The 22,327-nt window shown below is 42.7% G+C and overlaps 3 protein-coding genes across 4 annotated transcripts; 1 reads left to right on the top strand and 2 right to left on the bottom strand.

The window, feature by feature from the left end:
- Window positions 1–136: 136 nt before the first annotated feature.
- Window positions 137–4,699, bottom strand: eri2 (ERI1 exoribonuclease family member 2). Its single transcript, XM_084002394.1, has 9 exons — window positions 4,580–4,699; window positions 3,830–3,894; window positions 3,656–3,736; window positions 3,453–3,580; window positions 3,204–3,366; window positions 2,797–2,897; window positions 2,382–2,463; window positions 2,195–2,283; window positions 137–1,889 (listed from the first exon to the last, which is right to left on the bottom strand). Exons 1-9 carry the CDS (start codon window positions 4,690–4,692, stop codon window positions 507–509), a joined length of 2,205 nt encoding a protein of 734 aa, XP_083858520.1. The 5' UTR covers window positions 4,693–4,699; the 3' UTR covers window positions 137–506.
- Window positions 4,700–5,042: 343 nt separating this feature from the next.
- rexo5 (RNA exonuclease 5) lies at window positions 5,043–13,819 on the top strand. 2 transcript variants are annotated; one of them, XM_084002359.1, is made up of 19 exons: window positions 5,043–5,139; window positions 6,389–6,638; window positions 6,818–6,944; window positions 7,029–7,143; window positions 7,839–7,946; window positions 8,044–8,132; window positions 8,581–8,696; window positions 8,801–8,939; window positions 9,143–9,237; window positions 9,360–9,462; window positions 9,573–9,664; window positions 9,782–9,890; window positions 10,093–10,212; window positions 10,825–10,962; window positions 12,036–12,128; window positions 12,205–12,541; window positions 12,630–12,832; window positions 13,113–13,216; window positions 13,298–13,819. In XM_084002359.1, exons 1-19 carry the CDS (start codon window positions 5,106–5,108, stop codon window positions 13,350–13,352), a joined length of 2,427 nt encoding a protein of 808 aa, XP_083858485.1. In that variant the 5' UTR covers window positions 5,043–5,105; the 3' UTR covers window positions 13,353–13,819. The 2 variants fall into 2 exon arrangements, with proteins under 2 accessions (XP_083858485.1, XP_083858486.1); XM_084002360.1 differs by having other exon boundaries at window positions 5,051–5,139; window positions 6,392–6,638.
- Window positions 13,820–14,257: 438 nt separating this feature from the next.
- On the bottom strand, window positions 14,258–22,046 carry parn (poly(A)-specific ribonuclease (deadenylation nuclease)). The gene is made up of 26 exons (XM_084002434.1): window positions 21,942–22,046; window positions 21,597–21,674; window positions 21,446–21,525; window positions 21,277–21,344; window positions 20,562–20,643; window positions 20,348–20,408; window positions 19,950–20,115; window positions 19,453–19,515; window positions 19,318–19,356; window positions 19,200–19,242; window positions 19,035–19,115; window positions 18,879–18,935; window positions 18,659–18,736; window positions 18,449–18,492; window positions 18,307–18,349; window positions 18,114–18,189; window positions 17,907–18,017; window positions 17,744–17,813; window positions 17,597–17,652; window positions 16,994–17,080; window positions 16,831–16,905; window positions 16,582–16,753; window positions 16,321–16,448; window positions 15,859–15,925; window positions 15,628–15,773; window positions 14,258–15,226 (listed from the first exon to the last, which is right to left on the bottom strand). The coding sequence occupies exons 1-26, from the start codon at window positions 21,958–21,960 to the stop codon at window positions 15,180–15,182; spliced, it is 2,037 nt and encodes a 678-aa protein (XP_083858560.1). The 5' UTR covers window positions 21,961–22,046; the 3' UTR covers window positions 14,258–15,179.
- Between the last annotated feature and the right edge of the window lie 281 nt (window positions 22,047–22,327).

Below are 22,327 nucleotides of genomic sequence, written 5' to 3'. Positions count from 1 at the left end.
ATATATTTCACATTCAAGAGCAAAATCAGAAGATTAAAACATGAAACAGTCACTTTATAATTTTATTCAACATTACATTTAATCTCTAAAGCACGCTTCCTAAAATAGCGTATTTCTGTACAAACCAAAGAAATGAATGATTTGATAATTGTTTTCAATAAAAATGCATCAATAGCCTGAATTGATTTAATTATAACTAAGTGTAAAAAAACAGCAACATATTCACTTCATATTCACATATAAATTCATAATTCAGTTTCAGAATGTGAAACGCAATTAAATAGTTTTTTTGGGCATCTAACTTTATAAAAGCCAATTCATTGCCCAAAGTCAATGAATGTTACATTCATTTTATCAATAAAACTACAGCTTGTACTGTATTTTGTAGTTCATAAAGGGAGATGTTCAAGTGTATCTCTTCGGTTAGACACTTTTTACAAAACATAAAGTCTTTCCAGACATTCCAGGCAGAAGGTTTAACCCTCTGCTTTTTATTCCCCAGCAGGTTAATAGCTCTTCCTCATCGTTGACCTCTGGGGTCGACGACAGCTCAGGGTGGAGTTCATCTGACAGAGAGACACAGAAGACCCGACGGCGGGAGCGGCCGCCGGACTGCTCTTCATCAGAGCGGACTCCCACTTGAAGAACTCGCAGCCCTTCTGGATCCTCCCGCCGCTGCCCGACCTTCGGACCGGGCAGCAGAAGAACGCTCGCCCGTGGTTCGGCCCGCCGTTGGATACCAGCTGACGCTTTGCACGACGCCCACACTCGCACAGCGGGGACGTGATCCTCTGACCTCCCGTCACTGTCGCACAGATGGAGGAACGATTGTTGGCACGTGAGGAGGGCGTGTTGGTCGACAGCGAGGAGAGGACTTTCTTGGTGGCGCAAAAAGACACACGGGAGGTTTTTGCTGAGTCGGTGTAGATGGTGAAGGAGGATTTAGGAGTCTCGTTGTGCTTTGTGTGTTGTGTGACGACTGCTTTGGGCCTGCATAATGAGGTAGAAGGGGTGGAGGTCTTTCCCTGAATGAAGAAGTTGTGCCTGAATAGAGAGGGTGTGTTTGTTTTAGAGATTTTATTGGACATTTCTTGATCTCGTAGGGAGGTTTTAACTCCTGCTTTGTGCTGAGCAACAGTTATCGGCACAGCAAAATCAGTACTGGGCTCCGTGATCCCTGAATGCTGCCTCGTTTCATTGAAGTGATTCGATACATTAATGTGAGATCTCATCTTCCTTGTAGACTGAGACGTTGTAGATCCATAGTTGATCTTTTGCATTTTAAAGTTGTTTATAACGCTCACAGTGTCCCTCGACGTAACCTGGCAGTCCGGTGAATGTGTGTCATCATCAGGCTCCTCCCACACATTACATCCGCTGTCAAACTCTGACACATTATCGACATCAAACGCTCTCTCGTCGATGACATCATCATCACCACCCTCCAACACCACGTCATCGTAGGAACCAAGCCTCTCCTCTGTTTCCACTAGAATCCCTGCACCCTCCTCTTCCACCGTCGCTCCTGTTCCTGAGGGCTGCTGGTTCGGCTGAGGGACGTTTGAAAGGCAGCCCACGGTCGTAGAACACAGAACCAGGCTGTCGTTTCTGCGTGAAGGACAATTTATCACAACCGAGCTCCTGACGTATCCCCACAGTGGCGTCGTCGTACCATTCAGCAGCGTCTTTGGCGAGATCAGGCTTCGACACGTTTGAACAGAACTGGAGTTCTCCTTTGTGTCTAAATCCCTTTTTATACGACATGATTTAGGAGGAGTCTTGGATGTTGAGGGTTTACTTGTAGTGGAAGTGTTTTCCTCTGTGTCCGTGTTGATTTTTTTGTTGTCTGCAGTTGCGTTTCCAAATGTGGGTTTGGTCATTAATGGCATCTATAAGAAGATGAGAGGCATAATCAGTAACTCATCAAATAACGTCCCTTCCTGATTGGTCCTTCTTCCCCTCTTCAATGTCCAGAAATATCAACTTAATATTTATTTAACATCAAGCACAAATGTCAAGAATATTAGTTTATTTACATAAGAAAGCTTCACATCATATAAAAACGTTTTTCCATGTCGAACAAGCTTCACCCTCGAAGACTTCCACACTCATCATAGCAGGTTTAGCTTTGGCAGACAGAAGAGGGTCCAGGGATTTAGGAGGTGGGATGCATCGTTGGACGGCGGCCACTCACCTTCTCCAGACTCCTAGTGATCTTCATCACACACCCATCCCTCATCATCCTCGCTGCCAACTGAGCTGTATTTCGGGAGTCATCCAAACCTGAGGAAAGAGGGAAAAAACAAGACACTCAGGATGAGATTGAGGCTATTTTCAATGTTGATTCATTTTTGATGAAAGAACTTTTGCTTTGTTTATACCAGAATGTTCTCTCCCTGAAAACTGGATTCCCAGGTCTTGTAGTGCCCCGTTCAGTCCTTTAGGTTTCCTGTCGTAAAACAGCTGAAAAATACACAAAAAAGGGGTTAATCAGTGATGCTAAAATGATTAGTTAATTCACAGAAAGCTTTATGAGTGAGATCATCAAAGTACAATTTATTTTCTGGTTATTCTTACTGTAATAAATAATGGATTACATCTTGGTTTTTTAACTGGTGTTCAGACAATAGAAGTAAACAATACTTTTGGCTCTTTGCCATAACTATAGAATGTCATGAATTTGACTAAATGCTACATTAAACGACACAATTAAAAGTAACAATTATTCGGTAAAGCCATAAGCGATGAGTGAGAAAGCGAGAGGTGTAAAGACAAAGCGAGTCAGATTCCACTCACCCTGTATGTGCTTCTCAGGTCGATCCAGCTGTTGAGCACGTCAGGTTTATGGAGCTGCTTGCGTTTACACTCGTACTGCAAACAAACGCCGAGATCCCAGTCTGACACGCAACGCAGATGGAGGGCACATTAAAGTCCAAACGTGCACTGGTTACATTTCTGCAATTCAGTTTTTGGTGGAAATAAGCCATGCAACTGTGCTAAGGCAGCCTTTTCATTGCACATAATGCAACAGAGCTACGGAACAGGAAAATTCAGTGATGCTGCACATGATTTGTAATGTTCGAAGTGCTTTTGTTTCCAATGCGGGTGGGATCCTCACTAACTGAGGCAGAGACCGTTTATCATGAGTGTATGGTAACTGAAGGCTATCATAAGAGTTGTACACCAATGCCATTGACTTTTACCTGACCATGTGACGAAAGTACACAGTTTTTCAGAAGGCAAAGGTGCAGCAGATCTCTGTGGTCTGTTGGGAAAGATCACACCCATGTCGAGCTGCAGTTTTTGCAGCCAGCGGTTGAACCGGGAAAGACAGATCTGAAGGGGGATCCCTGCCTCCACTTGCACCTTTGAGACAGAAATGAAGCTGTCAGATATAATGTAAAACAATTTACAGTATTTGTAGCAGTGTGTGTATGCCTGTGCACAGTCACCTGCGTAATCCCGGTCAGCTCAGTGCAGAACTCAGACAGAACGGGGTGCTCTTGAGGCTGAACGTAGGTATGAAACTCGGCCTGAATCTCCCCAGTGGACGTGTTCAGCAGAACAGCAGGGAACTCAACTGCATTGCAGGGAAGGGAAACGTAATAAGGACACATGTTAACGGCAGTTAATGGTGAAAAACTAGCCTACTTACTTATTTCTTGGTTGCAGTTGTTTTTGTCCCTCCAACAAGTTGATTCAAAATCAATCACGATCAGGTATGGAAATATTTGATCTGAAAGAAAACAGACAGAATGAGTTAGTGCAACAGTGTAATCAAGTACATGAACCATGTATGTGCACGATGAATTCAAATAACCATACTCACTTGATAACAATGATTTCTTTGACCCGTTTGAGGACTTACTGCGCTGCCTCAACAGTCCTAGTTCTCTGTGGAGGCAGGAGTCGTCAGAAACATTAACATTTCACTACTATTACTACTACTACTACTACTACCACCACCACCACCACCACCACCACCACCACCACCACCACCACCACCACCACCACCACCACTACTACTACTCCTTGTTCTCTGTGGAGGCAGGAGCCGTCAGAAATGTGCCAAATCGTAAGTATAGAAACATTAACATTTCACTACTATTACTACCACTACTACTACTACTACTACCACCACCACCACCACCACTACTACTACTACTACTACTACTACTACCACCACTACTACTACTCCTAGTTCTCTGTGGAGGCAGGAACCGTCAGAAATGTGCCAAATCTTAAGTATTGTAACATTAACATTACACTACTACCACTAGTACTACTACTACCAATACTAATACTACCACCACCACCACCACCACTACTACTACTACTACTACTACTACTACTGCTACTACAACGTAAGCGAATAAAACGTTAAGGGGCAAATACTGCTGACCCTTTTAAACACAAATATTTTAATTTACATTTACGTAGCTAACACATCATTACAACCTAGCTAGCTTTTTAAAACACTCAAGGCTATTGAGTTACAACGACATGTTCCTTTGTGTCCGTTTGTCATTAAGGTTAGCGTTAGCTGTTGCGCTAACGCTAAAGGCTCACGGTTACTTACTTGGCCAGTTTCTTTGTAGACATAACGTTAGCTTGCAGTAACAAACGTGACAAAATATGTTCCAAAACGCAGGAAAATCGCGCTGTTTTTGTTTTAAACAAATCTTCATCCATCAGTCTGAGCTTGATTACTTGAGTCTGTGAGTCCGTGTAATCAACAGGAGGAATAGTCGACCGCAGAAGTTCATCGAAACTGAACTAAACGCGTACTTCCGGTTAAACCATTTAGTCACCAAAATAAAAGCATGACATACTGCAGCACACACAACACAACACGAATGAAACGCAGTTAAATGCCCATATGAGAGTCAGTCTGATCGCTAATATGTTATTTTGTTAAATTATGTCAAAATCTGCGCTGAAAATTGACTAAAAGTTATAACAAGTCATAAGGAATAGTTTATTTGTAAAATTTCAAACCGGAAGTAGTACCGGCATTTTTTTTTTTTTTTTCAGTTATCACAATTGTAACGTGCAGCGCTGTGCTTTACACCATGTGTTTTTAGCCTCTGCCAGTGGTGGAAAACATGAATTTGGGACCCGCAGGATCAATAACATCTGGTATTTACACATTTTGTACATGTTTTACATTCTCGTTACTCTTGTCACGCGTATACCCAACTTAGAAATACTACTACATCCGGAATGTTTGCGTTATTACTGGGTGTGAGCTAGTGTTCGCTAGCTAGGTGTGAAGTGTATTTACTTACTGTTACTCTTTACTGTAGATTTGAAAATTGTCCACTGGAATAAATTCACCCGCACCTAAAGTTAACAAAGACACAACGTAAACTTTATTTTTTGTTTTACAGTCACTGTCTGCTTTTAGTACACACTCATATTGGGATAGAGTAACTTACTCCAAATATAACACCATATCATTTAAGCCAATCACTTTATCCTATTTATCACTGTGTGGTTTTTTAACAGCTGAAGTAATAAATACAACAAAAACATCACCACCACCAGCATGCTATTCTAAACAATAAAAAAGTCAATATTATTTCAATCCCACCTGGTGAAAAGGTAAATTGATCCAGAATACCAGTCAACCAATATCAGAAATAGATGCGATTAAATACTCTTTATTAAAACATTACTCCTTTCAGTTCCGTATATTGAGGATTGTTCTGCAGACATGATTTTAATTTCTCTCATGTCAAATGTATGTGATGATGTTTTACCTGCAGAATTACTTCAACTATATTAAAACTACAATAGTTTAAAGTCATATTCTTGACTGTGGGTGCAATAGAAATATTTAGTAATTAATAAAGGAGTTAAAACCATCACCTATGAAACTGATTATCTGTGTCTTAGCACAAAGCAACCGCAGTCTAATGTATCTGAAAATGCTTTAAAGGGGAAATCTCTGATCAAGGAATAATTAAACAACACGTCTGCTTTAAATTATACAGTTATATGTTTGACAACCATGAGACAATCTCCTCTCATGTATGTATTTATTTATTATTATTAATACGTTTATTTGTCAAAAGGACAACGTGCAACATTACATTGATTATTCAGAAAATCAAAAGATGCGTGCACCAGATTTACCAGAGAGTTAAAACATTTCCATTTGTACTCCCCAAAACAAGTAGATACAACAAAAGTACACAAATACTCTTTAGGTAAACACAAAAACAACAAAGTACTCACAAAACGAACAACACATCCACAAAAACACACAAAACAGTACACAATATAAAATACACTCAGATGAGAACAGATATTCTCGACTATGGATATGATAAAAATCATGATACATAAGGAATCCTACTCAATTAAATTCATATTTGCCTCCCAGTAGAAACCTCTACAGCTGACGAGCTGTCATCAGCAGCAGAAACATGCAGCGGAAGGAAAAGAAAAAACATCGACCCACCGGCGCACCGGGAGGCCAAGCGGTTAAAAGCTGTGCAGGAAAACTCGGAGAAGCTGAAGCCGAGGATCTCTGTGCCGCTCGACCGCCTTCAACAGCCGATTACGCCCAACGAGCTGACAGAGCTGCTGCATTATGCCGCTCTGGGGAAAAGAGGCGGCATTAAACAGCCCAGGTAATGACTGTGGTAGGAAGATGTTCTCTACTTCATCAGCTTTCATCAAGCAACTCTCTGTAAGGCACTTTTACCGACTCCCCCGTGCTCCAACCATAATCTAAATGGACCCATTTAAAGTCCCGCTCGTACTTTCCAAGTCACACGTTTCTGTCTGCCTTGCCTTGTGTGTCGTGTAGCTGGTGTCGTCTCCACCATCAGAAGGAGGTTCGAGCTGTGAACGTGGCGATCGTGGAGGGCGTGACCCAGAGGGACTTTTACAAACATTACCTCCACATGCGGCACCTCAGGAGCAACTACTCCACAGTAAGTCACCGGTCAGTTACGTCACTGCAAAAGCACTATGATGTTAATTATCAGTGAGTTCACCTCCTTCTCCGGCTGGATTAGAGGGTCACCTTTGCTCCATCATCTACCAACCTGGCGTCCAGAGTCTTCAGCGGTGAAGTTCCCGACGGTCCATCTTTCCCCCAAAACCACAACGGAAGCAGTGAATTGCAGAAAGGTGAGATTCTTCTGTGTAACACATGAATCCACGTCAGTGTGACTGGAGAAGTGTGTTATCGTCATTTGTTCAGAAAACAAAGGGTACTAAATTAACAAAAGAGTATAAAATAGCAGAAAGAAATGTGGCAAGAACATAATAATATATACATAATAAAAATATACATAATAAAAAAAACATATAAAATATACATAATAAAAAATAAAACACAAGAACACTATCGAGGAATTATCTTTACTTTACTTTATTTGTCAGAAAACGCTGAGGCAGCATCCACAACTTTTACTTGTACTTTAGAACGACTATGAGGTACTTGTACTTTAGAACGACTATGAGGTACTTGTACTTTAGAACATCTATGAGGTACTTGTACTTTAGAACGACTCCGAGGTACTTGTACTTTAGAACGACTCTGAGGTACTTGTACTTTAGAACGACTCTGAGGTACTTGTACTTTAGAACGACTCTGAGGTACTTGTACTTTAGAACATCTATGAGGTACTTGTACTTTAGAACGACTCTGAGGTACTTGTACTTTAGAACAACTCTTTGTGTGGGTATTCATTATCCCCAGACTATCTTTGCATTATTATGCTGTGGTATTTGGTCATATTCTATTCTATTCTATTCTATTCTATCATATCTGGGCTTGTTTGAACTGTTCTGATTGGTTCTTGTGGGTGATTCTGCTGCAGCCCTGAGGATTCACCCAGTCATCACTAAGTTTGGGACTCAGAGGAAAGGACTGACGGCGTACGTCCTGACCCAGGAGGAGATGATCAAGAAGCACTACCCTGTCAAAGGTGAGCCTCTCTCTCTCTCTCTCTCTCTCTGATTACATCCACAGTTTGCCGGCTTAATAAAGTTTTAACTTCCAGGCCGCTGTGTTTGTGTGGACAGGGATGCCGGGCTCTGAGGAATGCTTGTGCACGGACAGCGTTGACTGTGTGACGGACAGCAGCCCTCTGTATGGACTCGACTGTGAAATGGTGAGCAGATGCTCTCAGTCCATTCCCCCTTGAAATCCAGTTCTGCAGCCTGCGTTGTGATAAATAGACAGGTGCCATCGTGTCTCTCTTACCATGTCTTGTTGATACACCAATATTACATTTCAGTCTACAGCGATGTTAGGAATACAAAGGCAGAAGAATCAACATTTTTTCAACTTGACATAATTCCTAATTATTCATTTAAAGCATATTTTTTGTTATTCTCGGTCCGACTCTCAAATAATTAACACCTGACAGAATGAGCTACATCACTTTGACACGCTTATTATTCACGCTTATAGCTGATATGTTACAAAGAGCAGCTCAAACACTTCTTAAACAATGTGGATCAAACAGGTTTTTTATATATTTAATATTAGATTTATTGATTTATCTGGCATTATATATATATATTTATATATACTAATAATCCGTCGCCGTGCTTCAGTGTCTAACAGGTCGGGGAAACGAGTTGACTCGCGTCGCTCTGGTGGACAGCGATGGGAACTGCGTGCTGGACGAACTGGTGAAACCTCCAAACCGAATCCTCAACTACCTCACCAAGTATACACACACACACACACACACACACACACACACACACACACACACACACACACACACACACGCTGGTGCTAGAGTGCTGAAACACACCTCTGTTCTCACAGGTTCTCTGGTATAACCGCAGCCATGATGCGACCGGTCAGGACGACCCTGCGCAACGTTCAGCTGAAGCTCAGGGAGTTGTTGCCGAGCAACGCAGTTCTGGTGGGACATTCGCTCGAAAACGACCTCCAGGCTCTGAAAGTGAGTCACTGCTGACATTTATATATTTTTGTTTGAGAGAGAGATCTAGATAGATAGATAGATCTGTATGTCAATACATTTTATATGATCTTAAAATGATTTAATTAACTTCATGCCAGCAATCATAACGAATAGATATCATAATAGATAAAGATATTTCATGTAGTTTTTCTGACCTGCGTTGTGTTCGTGGTCTCCTGCAGCTGATCCACAAACACGTCATCGACACGTCGCTGCTGTACAGGAAAGAGTTCGGACAAAAGTTTAAACTGAAGGTCCTGGCCGAGATCGTGCTGAAGTAAGTCCTCTCTCTCTCTCTCTCTCTCTCTCTCTCTCTCTCTCTCTCTCTCTCTCTCTCTCTCTCTCTGTCTCTCTGTCTCTCACCCACCACGGTATATAATGACCTTTTCTGTGTCCCAGGAGGCAGATCCAAACTGAAGGGAAGCAGGGTCATAATCCCGTTGAGGATGCTGTGGCGACCCTGGAGCTGGCTCAGTACTTTATCAAAACGGGACCTCGTCAGGTAACACACCGCCTCCTGTCACACACACACACACACACACACACACACACACACACACACACACACACACACACACACACGGTTGAGCCTCTGTGTCCGCTCGCTCTCAGGTCGTAGAGCTTCATCTGGAGGAGCTGTGGGGATACAAGATAGAGGAGGAGGAGTCCAGTGACTGTGAACCAGCATCCACACTAAGTCACAGGTACAAAACGCTGTAAAGGCTGAACGCCCGAGACCTCAGACCAGACCAGTCCTCCTGTATGCCAGGCCCTCCTCAGAACGGGGCTCCTCATGGTGTCCATCTTTATTCCTCACGCAGGTTTGTGGACGTGTTGCAGAGACTCGGGCGGTCCGTGGCCTTTTTAGGAAAGCGTTCTGACATCACCCTGGACCTGTCCAATCAGCAGTGGCACAAATCTGACAGAGAGGTGAGACCTCATCAATCACTGGGCATACATCAGCAGGGCATACGTTGTTAGATATCAGTCTCCATGCAGTGATGAATACCTGCAGGTATCTGGTTGTGATGACAAATCGACCTCATTTAACAACGGAACCCCTCCTCTTTTCCACGTAACTCCTCCTCTTTTCCACGTCTCCACCTGCGCCGCTTCATCTGATCTGCTTCAGATGCTGACGTCGTTCTGCAGACGGACCAGGTTTCCGTTCCTCTCGGTGCTCCAGTTCTCTTCCTTCTCCGACCGTCTGAAGAGGCTCTTCCCTCATCTGGAGCAGCAGCAGCAGGAGACGGTGAGCCGCTTCATTCAGGGCACGAGGGGTTCGTAACGGGTGCTGGAAATCCTTGAAAACACTTGAGGTTTTGTGTGGTGTTTTCCAGGTTTGAATAGTGCTTGGATGTAGACTAAAGGTCTATAAATGTGTGTTGTATGTGATGACATCTATGATAGAACAGAGAAAAGAAGATCTCCATATCTGAGGGACTGAAAACAGCATTTTCTGACATTTCTTTATGAAAAATGACTTTTGATGATGAACAGATGATGAAAATAGTTGGTGATTATATTTCTGTGGATCTGTTAGTGGAATTAGTTTTCCTTTCATTTGTGGTCCTTCTGTAAAAAGCTGTCTCCAAACATCATGTTGGTTGTTTAGAGGACAATAACATCTCATTTAATGTGATGAACAAGTGACATCATAAGTAGACTGAATACTGAGGATTGGATTGATACAAATATGGAGTTTACCACAGCTGGAAGGTGCTGGAAAAGCATGGAGATGCACCTGGAAATGCTTGGAAAGTGCTTGAATTTGACTTTGGAGAAGGTGGAGGAGCCCTGAATGCGTTAACATTTAAAGCGGTAGTTTAATAACGTGTGTGTGTGTGTGTGTTTGATCCTGCAGGTGTGTGCGAGCCTTCGGGATATGTGTGTGGTGTTCGCCGGGCCGTTCCCTGCAGGGTTCTCTGAGACGGACGTGAGGCGGCTGTTCCGCTGCTGTGGACCGCTCCGAAATGTCCGAATGTTGAACTCGACTCTCAGGGTAAAACTGGCCTCAGATGACGGTCCTTTAGTTTTACATTTAATTTGGAGGCCAAACCTGGAAGTTAGCATCGCACTGGTTCCCCTCGACAAAAAGACACTAAGACATTTTCTGTTCATTGCGATTATTTTGGATTTCTGCAGAAAATAAGTTGATGATACTTCCACATTTTGTTCAGCAAGATAAATGAGGAGTAAAGAAGCTACACTATAGTGCCTTAACTTCACCTCAACACCAACAAGCTCAAAGCTTCAAAGTTCACGAGTGATATTTTATTTATATACACGTTTTATGTCATGGAACACAACAGTATAAACTCTTGAACTTATAAAACCTGTTGACTTTGAGACGAGGGAACCAGAAGTGCCAAAATACTTTCAAGGTTTTGGGCTCAATCCTACGACGGCACATAAGGACACTGTAGGACTTCTTTTTTTTTTTTTTTTTTTTTTTTTACAGTTTATAACTTTAGAAACTTTATGAAGTCACAAATTCGCAAATTTATATTTATAAAGTAGCAAATTTGCTACTTTATTACGATGCCAACAACTGGCATTTATGCAAGCTAACTTCTCATGAATGTACGCATTTATTTTTCTAATTAATACATAACAACACCTCGTTAAGGTCCTTAGGGTGATGATTTTGATCCTTGTTATTTTTTTTTATATGAGGCCAAATTGTCATCTTATGGGCGGTTGGGCTAAGATGCTAGCGGTAGCTTTCACTTGTTGTCATAGCAACGGCAAACATCCGGTCAAGCAACGTGTTTACTTCCTCTATGACCTCTATGATGAAGTAGCAACATTTCTACTTTATAAAATTGCAAATTTGCGACTTTTTTTTTATCTGGGAATATTGCATATTGAATTTTTTTTTTCCTACAGTGGCCCTGATACGCCGTCGTCCAATCCTGCAGCTCTTTATAAACTAAATTTTTATCACACATGAACACATGAAAACCTCTTTAAGGTTTGGTGATAGTTACCACTTCAGTTCCTCTTAAATCGAGCTGTAAAAGATGGACGTTCTTCGTTACAGCAGCTTTATGTTCTGTAACGTTTGGTCCTCAGGTTCATGCCGAGGTAGAGTTCGAGCTGCTGGAGGGAGCTGTGCTGGCTTTAAAAGCGCTGAATGGACTTAACACGCAGGGACAGTCCATCAAGGTAACTCGCTTCTCCTTTTGTTTGCTTATTCCCTTTATAGTCCAGTTAAAGGTTTGCTCCTGTGATCTTCTTCTAGGTCCAGAGGCCCGTGAACGAGTCGATGCTGGACCTGGATCTGACTCTGGATGTTCTGACGCAAGACCGCGTCAACGGCAGTCACCTCTACGCTGTTAGGCTGAAGCCCAGCAGGGCAGCGAGGGTCAACGGACACGCATCAGACGCAGAGTGTTCAGGTGTCGTTCCCGAGGCGGTGAACGGGTTGCCCCCGGCGACAGTAAACGGACAACGGTCGCAGCCCTCCAGCACTAAACTGTCTGAGGAGACGCTCACGGAGACGTTTGGTCGCTTTGGTTCTGTCGAGCACGTCGTCCTGCCGGCCAAGCCTGGGAAACACGCCAGACACGCATACATAAGTGATTGAAACGAGCTCGTGTGATGAATTTTCTCTTTGTCAAAGATTCAGAGCGTCTCTTAACGCGGATGTGTTTCTGTGGTGGACAGAGTTCGAGAGCTCGGAGGGCAGACACGCGGCCCTCGGCTCCTCCGAGGACCTCCGGAAGGAACGCTACCTCGTCTGTCGGTCGCTGACCCCGGCCCACTTGGCCTCGTGGGTTGCCATGACGACGGTGGATCCTGACAGCGACGCAGCAGAGGAGGAGGAGGAGGAGGTGGAGGAGAGGACCCACATGCCAGCCAGCTCTCAAGTAAAGACGAGGATGCTTTTTATGCCTTTCAGTCAGCAGGAGTAGATCTTTTCTAGACTGAAACCTACGGAAGCTGAGAAAAGCCATACATGTGATTATTTCATTTAATGCCGTAAACTGGAGATTGAGATTCTTGTGATGATGAAAAGTTTATCCTGCTAAGTGATGATGCTGTTTGGACCCGATAACACAATAGCCACAACGTGCAGGGGGCAGATGAATGAGTACTTTCAGACCGGTTTCATGGTTTTACTGAACACGTGGAATGTCATCGCTGCAGGAAATGGATTTTATGATGGGGAAGTTGGACAGCCGCCTGAGGAAGCTCTTCGTCGCTCTCCCAGAAGGCACCTTGTCTGTGGTGGTGCTGCTGGGACACGCCAGGTGAGGACTCGGATGAGGCGGAGGAAAGTCTGCTGCCACGTTGAAATAGTTCTAAACCTTCTTTTCCCCCCTCCTCTCTAGCGCTCGTGGCCATTTTCCTGGTTTGTGCCTTATGGAGGTCAAGCAAGGAGCTTGACCTGGTCCTCTGAGGAGACCCGGTCCTCTGTGGGAAAGCTTGTGAACCTGTGCAACATGTCTTCAAGTCCGATGACGCCAAATCAAGACAGATGAAAAGACATCAGCTTAAATAATAAATCACAGACTCCTTTTACATCAGACTGACAACTAAGAGCTGTTTGATACATTTTTTTTTGTGGCCTGGAAATATCAAAGCTACTAAACTTGACCAGCCTTTGGTACAAAATGATTTCCCTGTTCTCAGACGTGGATCAATGAATTTTCCCTGTTGGTCTTTTAATGGGAGATCAGTGTGCAATCATGAAAGCCAGAACTCATGCTGCGGTGGACTTTGAGAGTCAGATGCAAGTCGTTTTATAAAGTTTCATGACGGACACCAAACACCGTGTTGGGTGAATGTATAGTGTTTCATTTCATAAAGTCAAATCAATTTATATGCAATATTTACATACAGGAGCTGTGCATTTTGATACTGTACAATTAAATGATGTTTTTATGTCAAACATTTTGATTTTGTTGTTTATATCTTGCATTTACTAGGTAGAATCCTCATAGTAGGAAAAGCTAGACTTTTTCCTACTGTGACATGTGGCCCGTGGAGTTACGTTTCCATGGAAACATGACTGTACAAAGTGTAGTTATTGATAGTTCAAGTATAACATGGAAGTGTTTATATAATGTTTAAGAGGTTTGTAGTGATACTATATGAATATCAAAATGTATTCATAATATATACATTTGTAAACTGCAGTCAATTCAATTTCCTTCCATTATTTCAACAGGAAGCAAACGTCTTACTGCCCTGGTCACTTTCATTAAAAAAATCAAATAAGAATATATTATAACAATGTGAAGTGAAGGTTATTTTTCAGGTTTGAGAACAAAAAGACAGAAAACAGTAAGTTTAGTAAGAAACATTCTTTAATTTGTTTCCCTTTCCAAGGAAATATTTTAAGTATTTTTAAACTTCTTATACAAAAATGTATACGTCTTCTTAACGTTAACACCTGTTGCATTAGAACATACTTGGACATTGTTGCAGGTCGACGATTACAAAACATTAAACACAAAAAAAAAAGTAAAGAAAAAAACAAAACTGTACAACGAAAACGAGCACCTTTCATGAAGGATCAAAACACCACCAATAATAAACATCACATCATTGATACGTTTATACATGTTGGATAAAACTGGGGAAAGTTGACAGAACTTATTTTTTTAAAATGGAAAAGAAAACCAAAAAATAAGAAATGACTGCATTAAAAATACTAAATAACCGATGTAAACTAGGGGACCGGTGCGATGGCATTTTGTCCATAAAGGATTTATGAAACCGAGTCACGGGGATACGAAGACCTGGAGAAAATGTACATCTCCCTCACATGCACAACCTCGCACACAACTCATTCACAAAATATAAGACTGATGGGAGGAGACGGTGTCCGTGTCATTAAAAAGGGATTTCAAAGTGGCTGCGATGGCAGATTCAAGTCTGAACACGTCGCAATAAATGAACATTTCTGGGAGTTTATATTTTAAGATTCTAGCCAAGAGTGTGTGAGAGTGTGTTTACCTAGAAGAGTTGCCTGCTCCTCTGATACAAGCTCAACATATGGCAGCTGTCGTTATGGCTTGCGTTCTCTCCGTTGAAAGTCCAGTCGAGCGGCTTGGCTGGTAGCTTTGGACTCCACAGCTGCTAAGTGAAGGTTAACGCAGGGCCCCGCCCCCTTTCCTCGCAGGAGGAGAGCGCCCCCAAGTGCTTCTGAAGAGACTCCGAGCAGGAGCTCATGTGTGGGAAAGTGGCCTCTCCACTCCTCGCCTCTCGCTACCAGACCTCCGGGACCTCGAACAGCGATGTTGTAGATTCAGCACCTGCACAAGGAGAGCGAGAGAGAGGAAACATTTAAAAAGTAAGAACCACACCTCAAACACCATTAATTTAAGTTTCTGATGGTTTTATGAAACCGACAAGTTTTTAAAAACAAAGCAAATAAGTTAGTACTGTGTATTAAACCTGCAATACCTGTTTTTGGCCACTTGGGGCAGCAGAAATGAATACAATGTTGACCCATCACTTTAAGTGGATGTGTATAAACTGTATAAATTAAGTCACCATTTGTGTTATTTGTAGTTGAGCTCTTAGCTCCCGTTGGCATGGTTACCGTGCATGTTAAGATAATCACCGGTCCGATAATTAACAAAAACATAGAAATGTGATGATAATGGGGCAATTTATTCTTAGACATCCATCGAGTCTTTATAAGCCTTCACACCTTCAGACTTCTTCTTTTGACCTTTCTTCCCGTGGACTGCGGCGGCTTGTTGCCAGGTGACCGTCCCCTCGGCATCGTTGCCTTCGGGACTTTCCTCGGTGTCGTCGGCGGCGACCGGACTTGACCCCGTGGAATCCGATGTGTCTCTGCAGGCCAAAGCGAGCGTCACCAGACAACCAGGCAAACAGAATCACAGCGACGGCATCAATGATCCCCCTCCAGTCTACTTACACCGTCTTCAGCCATCCCTCCGAGGTCTTGCTCTCGATAGCGTCTGCATTTGCCTGTCCACTTTTGTCTAGGAAACACAAGGACAACCAGAGCATGACGATCTTGAGACTATGAAAAGCAACAACAACAAAACATTTGCGATGATTTAAGACTCAAATTACAACATCAGCTACAAATGAATCTACCAAATACCATGCACAACATTTTTGTTACTGTAATTTAGTGTGGCAAATCATTTTAAATTACTTTGCCTTTTAGCGGGATCATTTTTTAGGGGAAATAGGAGGACTGCGTCTAACCCGTCCATTAAAGATAGTCCAGTAAATCTGATGTTCAACAGATTACCCCGCCTTACTGGTTTAAATTAATCTCATCGGTTGCGTTTATTATTCACAGCAGTCTTTGCAAAGTACCGTTCCTTGGGAAAAAAGTCCTTCTACACGCACACGTTCACACACCCACCATCGGATTTCATCTTCTTGCTGCCTGTGCTGTCCGGGTAAGCGTAGTGACTCCAGCCGTCTGTAGCTGGAGCGTCGCCGGACCCTCGGTCTCCCTGAACGGGACTGATGCTGCGTTTCCTCAAATGTCTACAAGAAAACAAATAAAAACAGACCACACACACACGTCAATAGAAATAGAAAGTGTGTGCATATCTGCAGCGCATCCCAAGACGAAAAGGGAAACGCACAGAACGTCGTGTTCAAAATGCACCAAGTGTACCTGGGATATCCAAAACCAGCAGCAGCAGAGGTGTACTGAGGTTTGGTCCACGCGTCCTCTCCCCAAGACTTGGCCGTCTGGCCCACCTTCTCCTTCTCCGGCTGCCTCCCCTGGATGTACTCCGCATACGTCTGGATCCTGTAACTCTCTGCGTAGCGGCTGGTGTTCATCGCTGAACGACAGGACAAAGACGTTAACAGATTGCAGTCCGTTGTGTGGAAATGTTCAGACGGGCGGTGTGAAACTGACCTATCTGGACCTGGTCCGTCTGACTTAGAGACACAAATGCAGATGTATCGTCTATCCAAGAAACCTGGATGTTTCCTGAGTGGATAATAGATGCAGAAAGTGAGGAATAAACGGTGTGGGCAAGCAGAATTAGCAGGCAAAAAAAAAATAAACCAGGTCTTACCAAAGGCACTAAAGAGCTGGTAGAGATCACTCGTCTTCCATTCTTTTGGGAAGGTGACATACAGGACATGGTCTCGTTTAGGTTGCACTGTAGAAACCGGGGAAAACACCAGGTATGGTGGAGATAAAGGCTAAATTAAAGCTCAAATCATGGCAGACATCCTGTCAGGCTAACATACACAGCTAAATTGATAGTAGACCTATGACTGGCTGCATTTTCCTGCTCCCTCGTGGACAAATATCACTTATTGCACCTTTAAATTAACCAAAACACAAAAGATGGAAAGAAAAATGCACATCTACATCCTTTGGGGCCTGAAAAACATGCTTTGTTGATTAATTATAACAATTGCAAAGCAGATTTGTAAAACAATAACCCAAAAGTTGAGCAGTTTCCATCCATGTTTGCTCTTCTTCACAGCTTTTGCATCGTTTCTTTGCGATCAGTCTGGCGGCAGCAGTGTATATCATAAAACAACCACTGGGAACTAAACTGGTGCAACATTGTTCATTAATCTCCCCAGGACACCTTTACATTTCCAGGCAGCGAGTCAGTGCAACGATCCCACCTCAGAGCTCTGCTGTGCTACGGTGTCGTACTTACAGTCTGGTCCTGTGATGTTGAGGTAGGGAATGTCGATGATCCTCATCAGGAAAAGCCTTCAGAAAAAACAAAACAGAAGTATTCTCATTTTGTAAAAAGACTGAATCAGTTATGAAAGACGGCCACAAAGTCGAGTACGTCTCTTACTTGTTGAAGAAAGGCTCCACTAGTTTGGAGCGAGCAGAAATGTAGGATTTGGCTGGAGTCAAGAAAGAGCCTGCAAAGAGAGCGTCCCAGAGACCGAGTCAAACATGTACATGTCAAATGTTTTTTATTGTTAAACCAGGAGGAGTGTGTTTGCGTGCGTTACCCAGGTAGTTGGCCATTGAGACGAAACAGAGGCCAGTGATGTAGGCGTCGTAGCCGGCCTCGTGGAGCTGCTCCTGGGCCGTGTCGTAACTTTTGAACCCTGCTGCGGTTTCTGTAGGGAAACAGTAGAAAGAATTAGAATAAAAATAAAAAATAAAAAAATAAATAAAAAAAGAGTGGTTCAGACGAAATTAGTCTATATACGTACCAACTTGTGGTGACTTGAACGGGCTCTCCTTCACCTGTTTCTCCAACTCTGCCAGAGACGTGTTGGTGATCAGCTCCTGAAACACACAAAAAAAAAAGTCACAAATCTGTTTGGGATATTTTTTAAATCCTACCTCAAACCACCAATAAACTAGTGCCCTAGAGATTCAACAGGACTGAAGGAGAACACTGACCTTAAAAGGCTGAGTGGAAGCCATCAACTTTGTGTCCAAAATTCTGCAAATGGATGGATAACAGGTGTTAAACAGTAAAAAATTAAAGAAAAGCATCTGCTGCAAAGACAAGTAAACATTCAGCAACGGAGAGGAACGTTACCTTGGGAAGACACACATGGTGACCTCTTTAAAGTCTTGAAGATCCTGAAGAAAAGAGCATTGGAACAAATCATTCATAAAAAGCACATTACTTAGCAATAAACCAAAAAAAAAAAAAAAAAAAAGCAAGCGCTCCACATCTAAAAGATAGATAGATACTTTATTGATCCTGAAGGAAATTCAAGAAAAGCAACCATCTGAAAGTGTTTACCTCTGGCAGAATGCAGTAGAACTGGTGGATGGTGTGCATCACATCCAACAGCATGTTGTGGCCAACCACGAGTTTACCCTGCGTTTCAAATTAAATGGGTGAAGGGCAAAAGTCAGATTTGCCAAAGCAAAAATATTTACAGAACATGCGAGGAGTGACGTATTCCAGTTAATTTAAAACAGTTAACTAAAATGTGAAATTTGACTAGAAGTCGACTCACGGATTTAGAGATGGCGTGGATGACCCTGGAGAAGCCAACAGCATCATTTACCTCCTCCTGTTTGATGTACAGAAGCAAATATTAGATATCAAAAACTAATTCATCCTCGTTCCCAATAGTCAGTATACTCTTCATAATCTGGAAGCCCAAACTCACCTGCTCTCTCTCCTGTTTCTGCTGTTCCCTCCTCTTCCTCTCCTCGTCATCTACTTTGCAGACCTGGATGAATCGCTCCTTCTGCACACAAACAAATCATTTACATATTCCACACCAGAGAAGAGAAAAATTAAAAATTGATTGAAATGAAAAACATGGACTTACCTTTTCCGTTTCCACAGTTTCCACATGAAGGCCTTTGGGAAACCTGTAAAAAAGACAAATCTTAACAATCCAACAGAAAAACAACAGACTGAGGAAAAGTGTGGACTGTGACACTCACTTCCAGTTCAGTGTCTGGTAGATCAGCTTTCTCTGAAACCTGGCAAGGAAATGGAAACATAAGTAGAGATAGTAAAGTACATGATAAATACAAATTGAGTATGTGTGCAGTTTTATGGGAGAAGAGCTGGATTACCCAGTACACGGATCCAGGTCTATAGTCTTCTCTGAGTTGGCGAAGAGAGCCTCAACCTTCCCTCTGTGGGGGAAAACCGGAGAAATAAAACCTTTAAGTCAACCCGACCCAAGCGCCTTCTATCCGAATCCTCCGCCACATTACTGCCTTTAGTATACACGTTTTACACACAGGATAGTCCTACTATATGTTGGAACTAGGGGACAAAAATGTAATGTCAAGATTATCCTTGTCATAATAATAATATCCTGATGACCATCAAAATGTGCTTAAAACTCTGGAACCAATTTAACATTCTTATTGGTTCACAGAAAAGACATAATCTAACATAAGATAATCATAAATGATCCGGTCTCCCAGCATAAAAATGTGAAAAACAAAGCATTAAATCAGGCTCTACTTCTGTGATAGTGAGCTAGACAGCGTTTTGAAGTCACTCCAAGTCCAATTTATTGTGCGTTTTTTCCCCCCGTCTCATCCCGAACTGTAGCACTTACATCACCCTGTTGATGAACTCTTTGTGTTCCTCAGGAACATGTGCTGGGCCTTTGGAGGATGGGGAGATGAAGGACGGCGTCCCGACACCGTTAGCATGTTGATTCCTCCTCTCCTCCGTCTGCTCCCTCAGCTGGGCTTCCTCCTCTTGGTTGAGGTACGGGATTCCTTTGAAAACCAGACAAGGCACAATGTTATGTGGCTCCTCACATTCACCCGTGAACGACAACAATAACAGCTTTTAAACCTGCCTTTATGTACAGTCATTTAAAAAAAAAAAGGGGTGAATGCAAGTGACGGCACGACCCTCGACCTCCAGCAGACACCACAGCTTTGAAAAGAAAGCCTGTAAAAGTCTCCAAAACGAGAGTATTACGCCATCACTCTGCGGTGCACTCACCATGACGGAACACCTTGTTGAAGTCAAACCCCTGACTGGCCAGGAAGTCAATACTGGAACTCTGAAATGACAACCATGACCTTCCAGTTTCACAACTTTCAAAACAAAAAACAGCCAATAGAAGCGTCATCTTTTTAAGGCCGTTATCCTTGAACCAGTACCACCATTAAAAGTTCCCACAGAAGAAACCCCCCGAGGAACGAGACACACTTACTTGACAGATGAATTTTAAATCTGGGGACGTCCTGTTGAACGGTTTGGGGAATATATAAAAATTAAAAGGCTTTGTGATGTACCTGCAGAGACGGAATGAAAAGGACAGGGAGGATTAGTGAAAGTGCTTCTGGGAGTTTATTACAAAATAACCTGCGAGTGTGTGAAAGATGGATCACTTATAATCTACTTTATAAATGTATTTATTTGCATAAACACCCTAAGGACGGCATTGGGGGATCTTTGTAAATCGTGGAACATTTTAGATGAATGTTTGAAATAAATAAGATAGATAAAATGTGATCTACGGGGGAAACTCAGTCTCCATTTTGCCCCCTAATGCTAGAATCCTACCCGGCCCTGATTTGTTGTGGGGTAATCTGATCAAACAATTTAGAAATATACATCATAAAAGTCTAAATTTGAATAAATAACTGCGACTGCTCAAGGCTAGGTTTTGACATAGAAGACAGAGGACGTCAAGATTTGGTAGTGAGGCAGGAATGACAGTTAGACCCTTATAATGTGATTATTATGATATTTTAGCACAAACTAGTTGGCCCGTAGTGAGCCTGGAGGCCTCGGCCTTGCTTGAACGAGATATTGTACAGGTGACAAGTCCAAAGAGGATGACAATGAACCAGTTTGGTCTAAAAATAACATTCATCAGGAAAGATGTGATGAGAAATAGTACTTCTTAATCGATCATGACTCACTTTGACTTTGTCTGGTCGTATTTAAATGTGCACACTCCAAACTGGAACAGCAGGAAGTCCATGGAGTGCTGGTGGACGCAAAGAGAGAGTTTAAATGATTTAAGCAATGGGGAGGGTAATAAGGAGGCATTCACTTTTTAATTATGAATATTATTCTAATTATTCTGACCTTTTTAAGCTTCGTGTAGCGCTCCTCCGGTGTGTCCAGCCCGTTGGTGAGTGCACTGACATTAGGACCGTCGCTTATCCCTTTAAACAAGAACATCTTGTGATTTATCTACACAACGTGGGTTATTTTAAACTCGTGCTAAAACTCTTACCTGAAAATTCCCCATCGATGGCCAGGAAGTCAGCCTCCTCTATCGCGCTGTACACCGCGTTTAAACTGTCTTTAAAATCTGGGGGAGGTGAGAAAAAAACAACCCAAAACAAGCAGGTAAGGCGTCCGTAGCTACGTTAGCATGCTAGCCACCAGAGTAGCACGTAAACCCGCAGCCGTGCAGCTAAAGAGCAAGGTAGCTAGCTACAAGCTAGCACAGAAGGCTTGGGGATTAGACGCGTTTTACATGTATATCAGCTCACTGCTCCGTGGTGCGTTATCATCGTGAACCTAGCGAGGTTAGAACTAAATCAATGAAGTGAGCACAACGTGGCTGGCTACTTACTTTGGCGTGTCACCTCCATCCCTGCACAATGACTGAACCCGGCTGACGCTACCGCTAGCTAGCCAACGTCAACGGGCTTTTAACCGCTCCACAAGCACTTCCGGGGCCGCCGGAAGACTACCGGGTTCCTACAGGCTCTTATATTTGGCCTTTTAGGTGAGGTATATTTGATTTAATATTTTAAAAAACATTCTGTGAATATATTATATTCAATTTACTAGGTTATTTATCATATTACGTGTTTATCTGGGAACTTATATAAACACGAGAGGCGAAATTAAACTGATTTCAGGTGAGTTTTACTCATGTTTTTATTTTACTGCAGTAGCTACAATTGTTCTCATCCTTTTCTTCTTCTTCTTCTTCTTCTTCTTCTTCTTCTTCTT

Source organism: Eutrigla gurnardus, assembly GCF_963514095.1.
Source record: "Eutrigla gurnardus genome assembly, chromosome: 3".
NCBI classification, from domain to species: domain Eukaryota; kingdom Metazoa; phylum Chordata; class Actinopteri; order Perciformes; family Triglidae; genus Eutrigla; species Eutrigla gurnardus.
The sequence above is the reverse complement of the archived record's forward strand: the minus strand, read 5'-3'. Positions and strand labels throughout refer to the sequence as shown.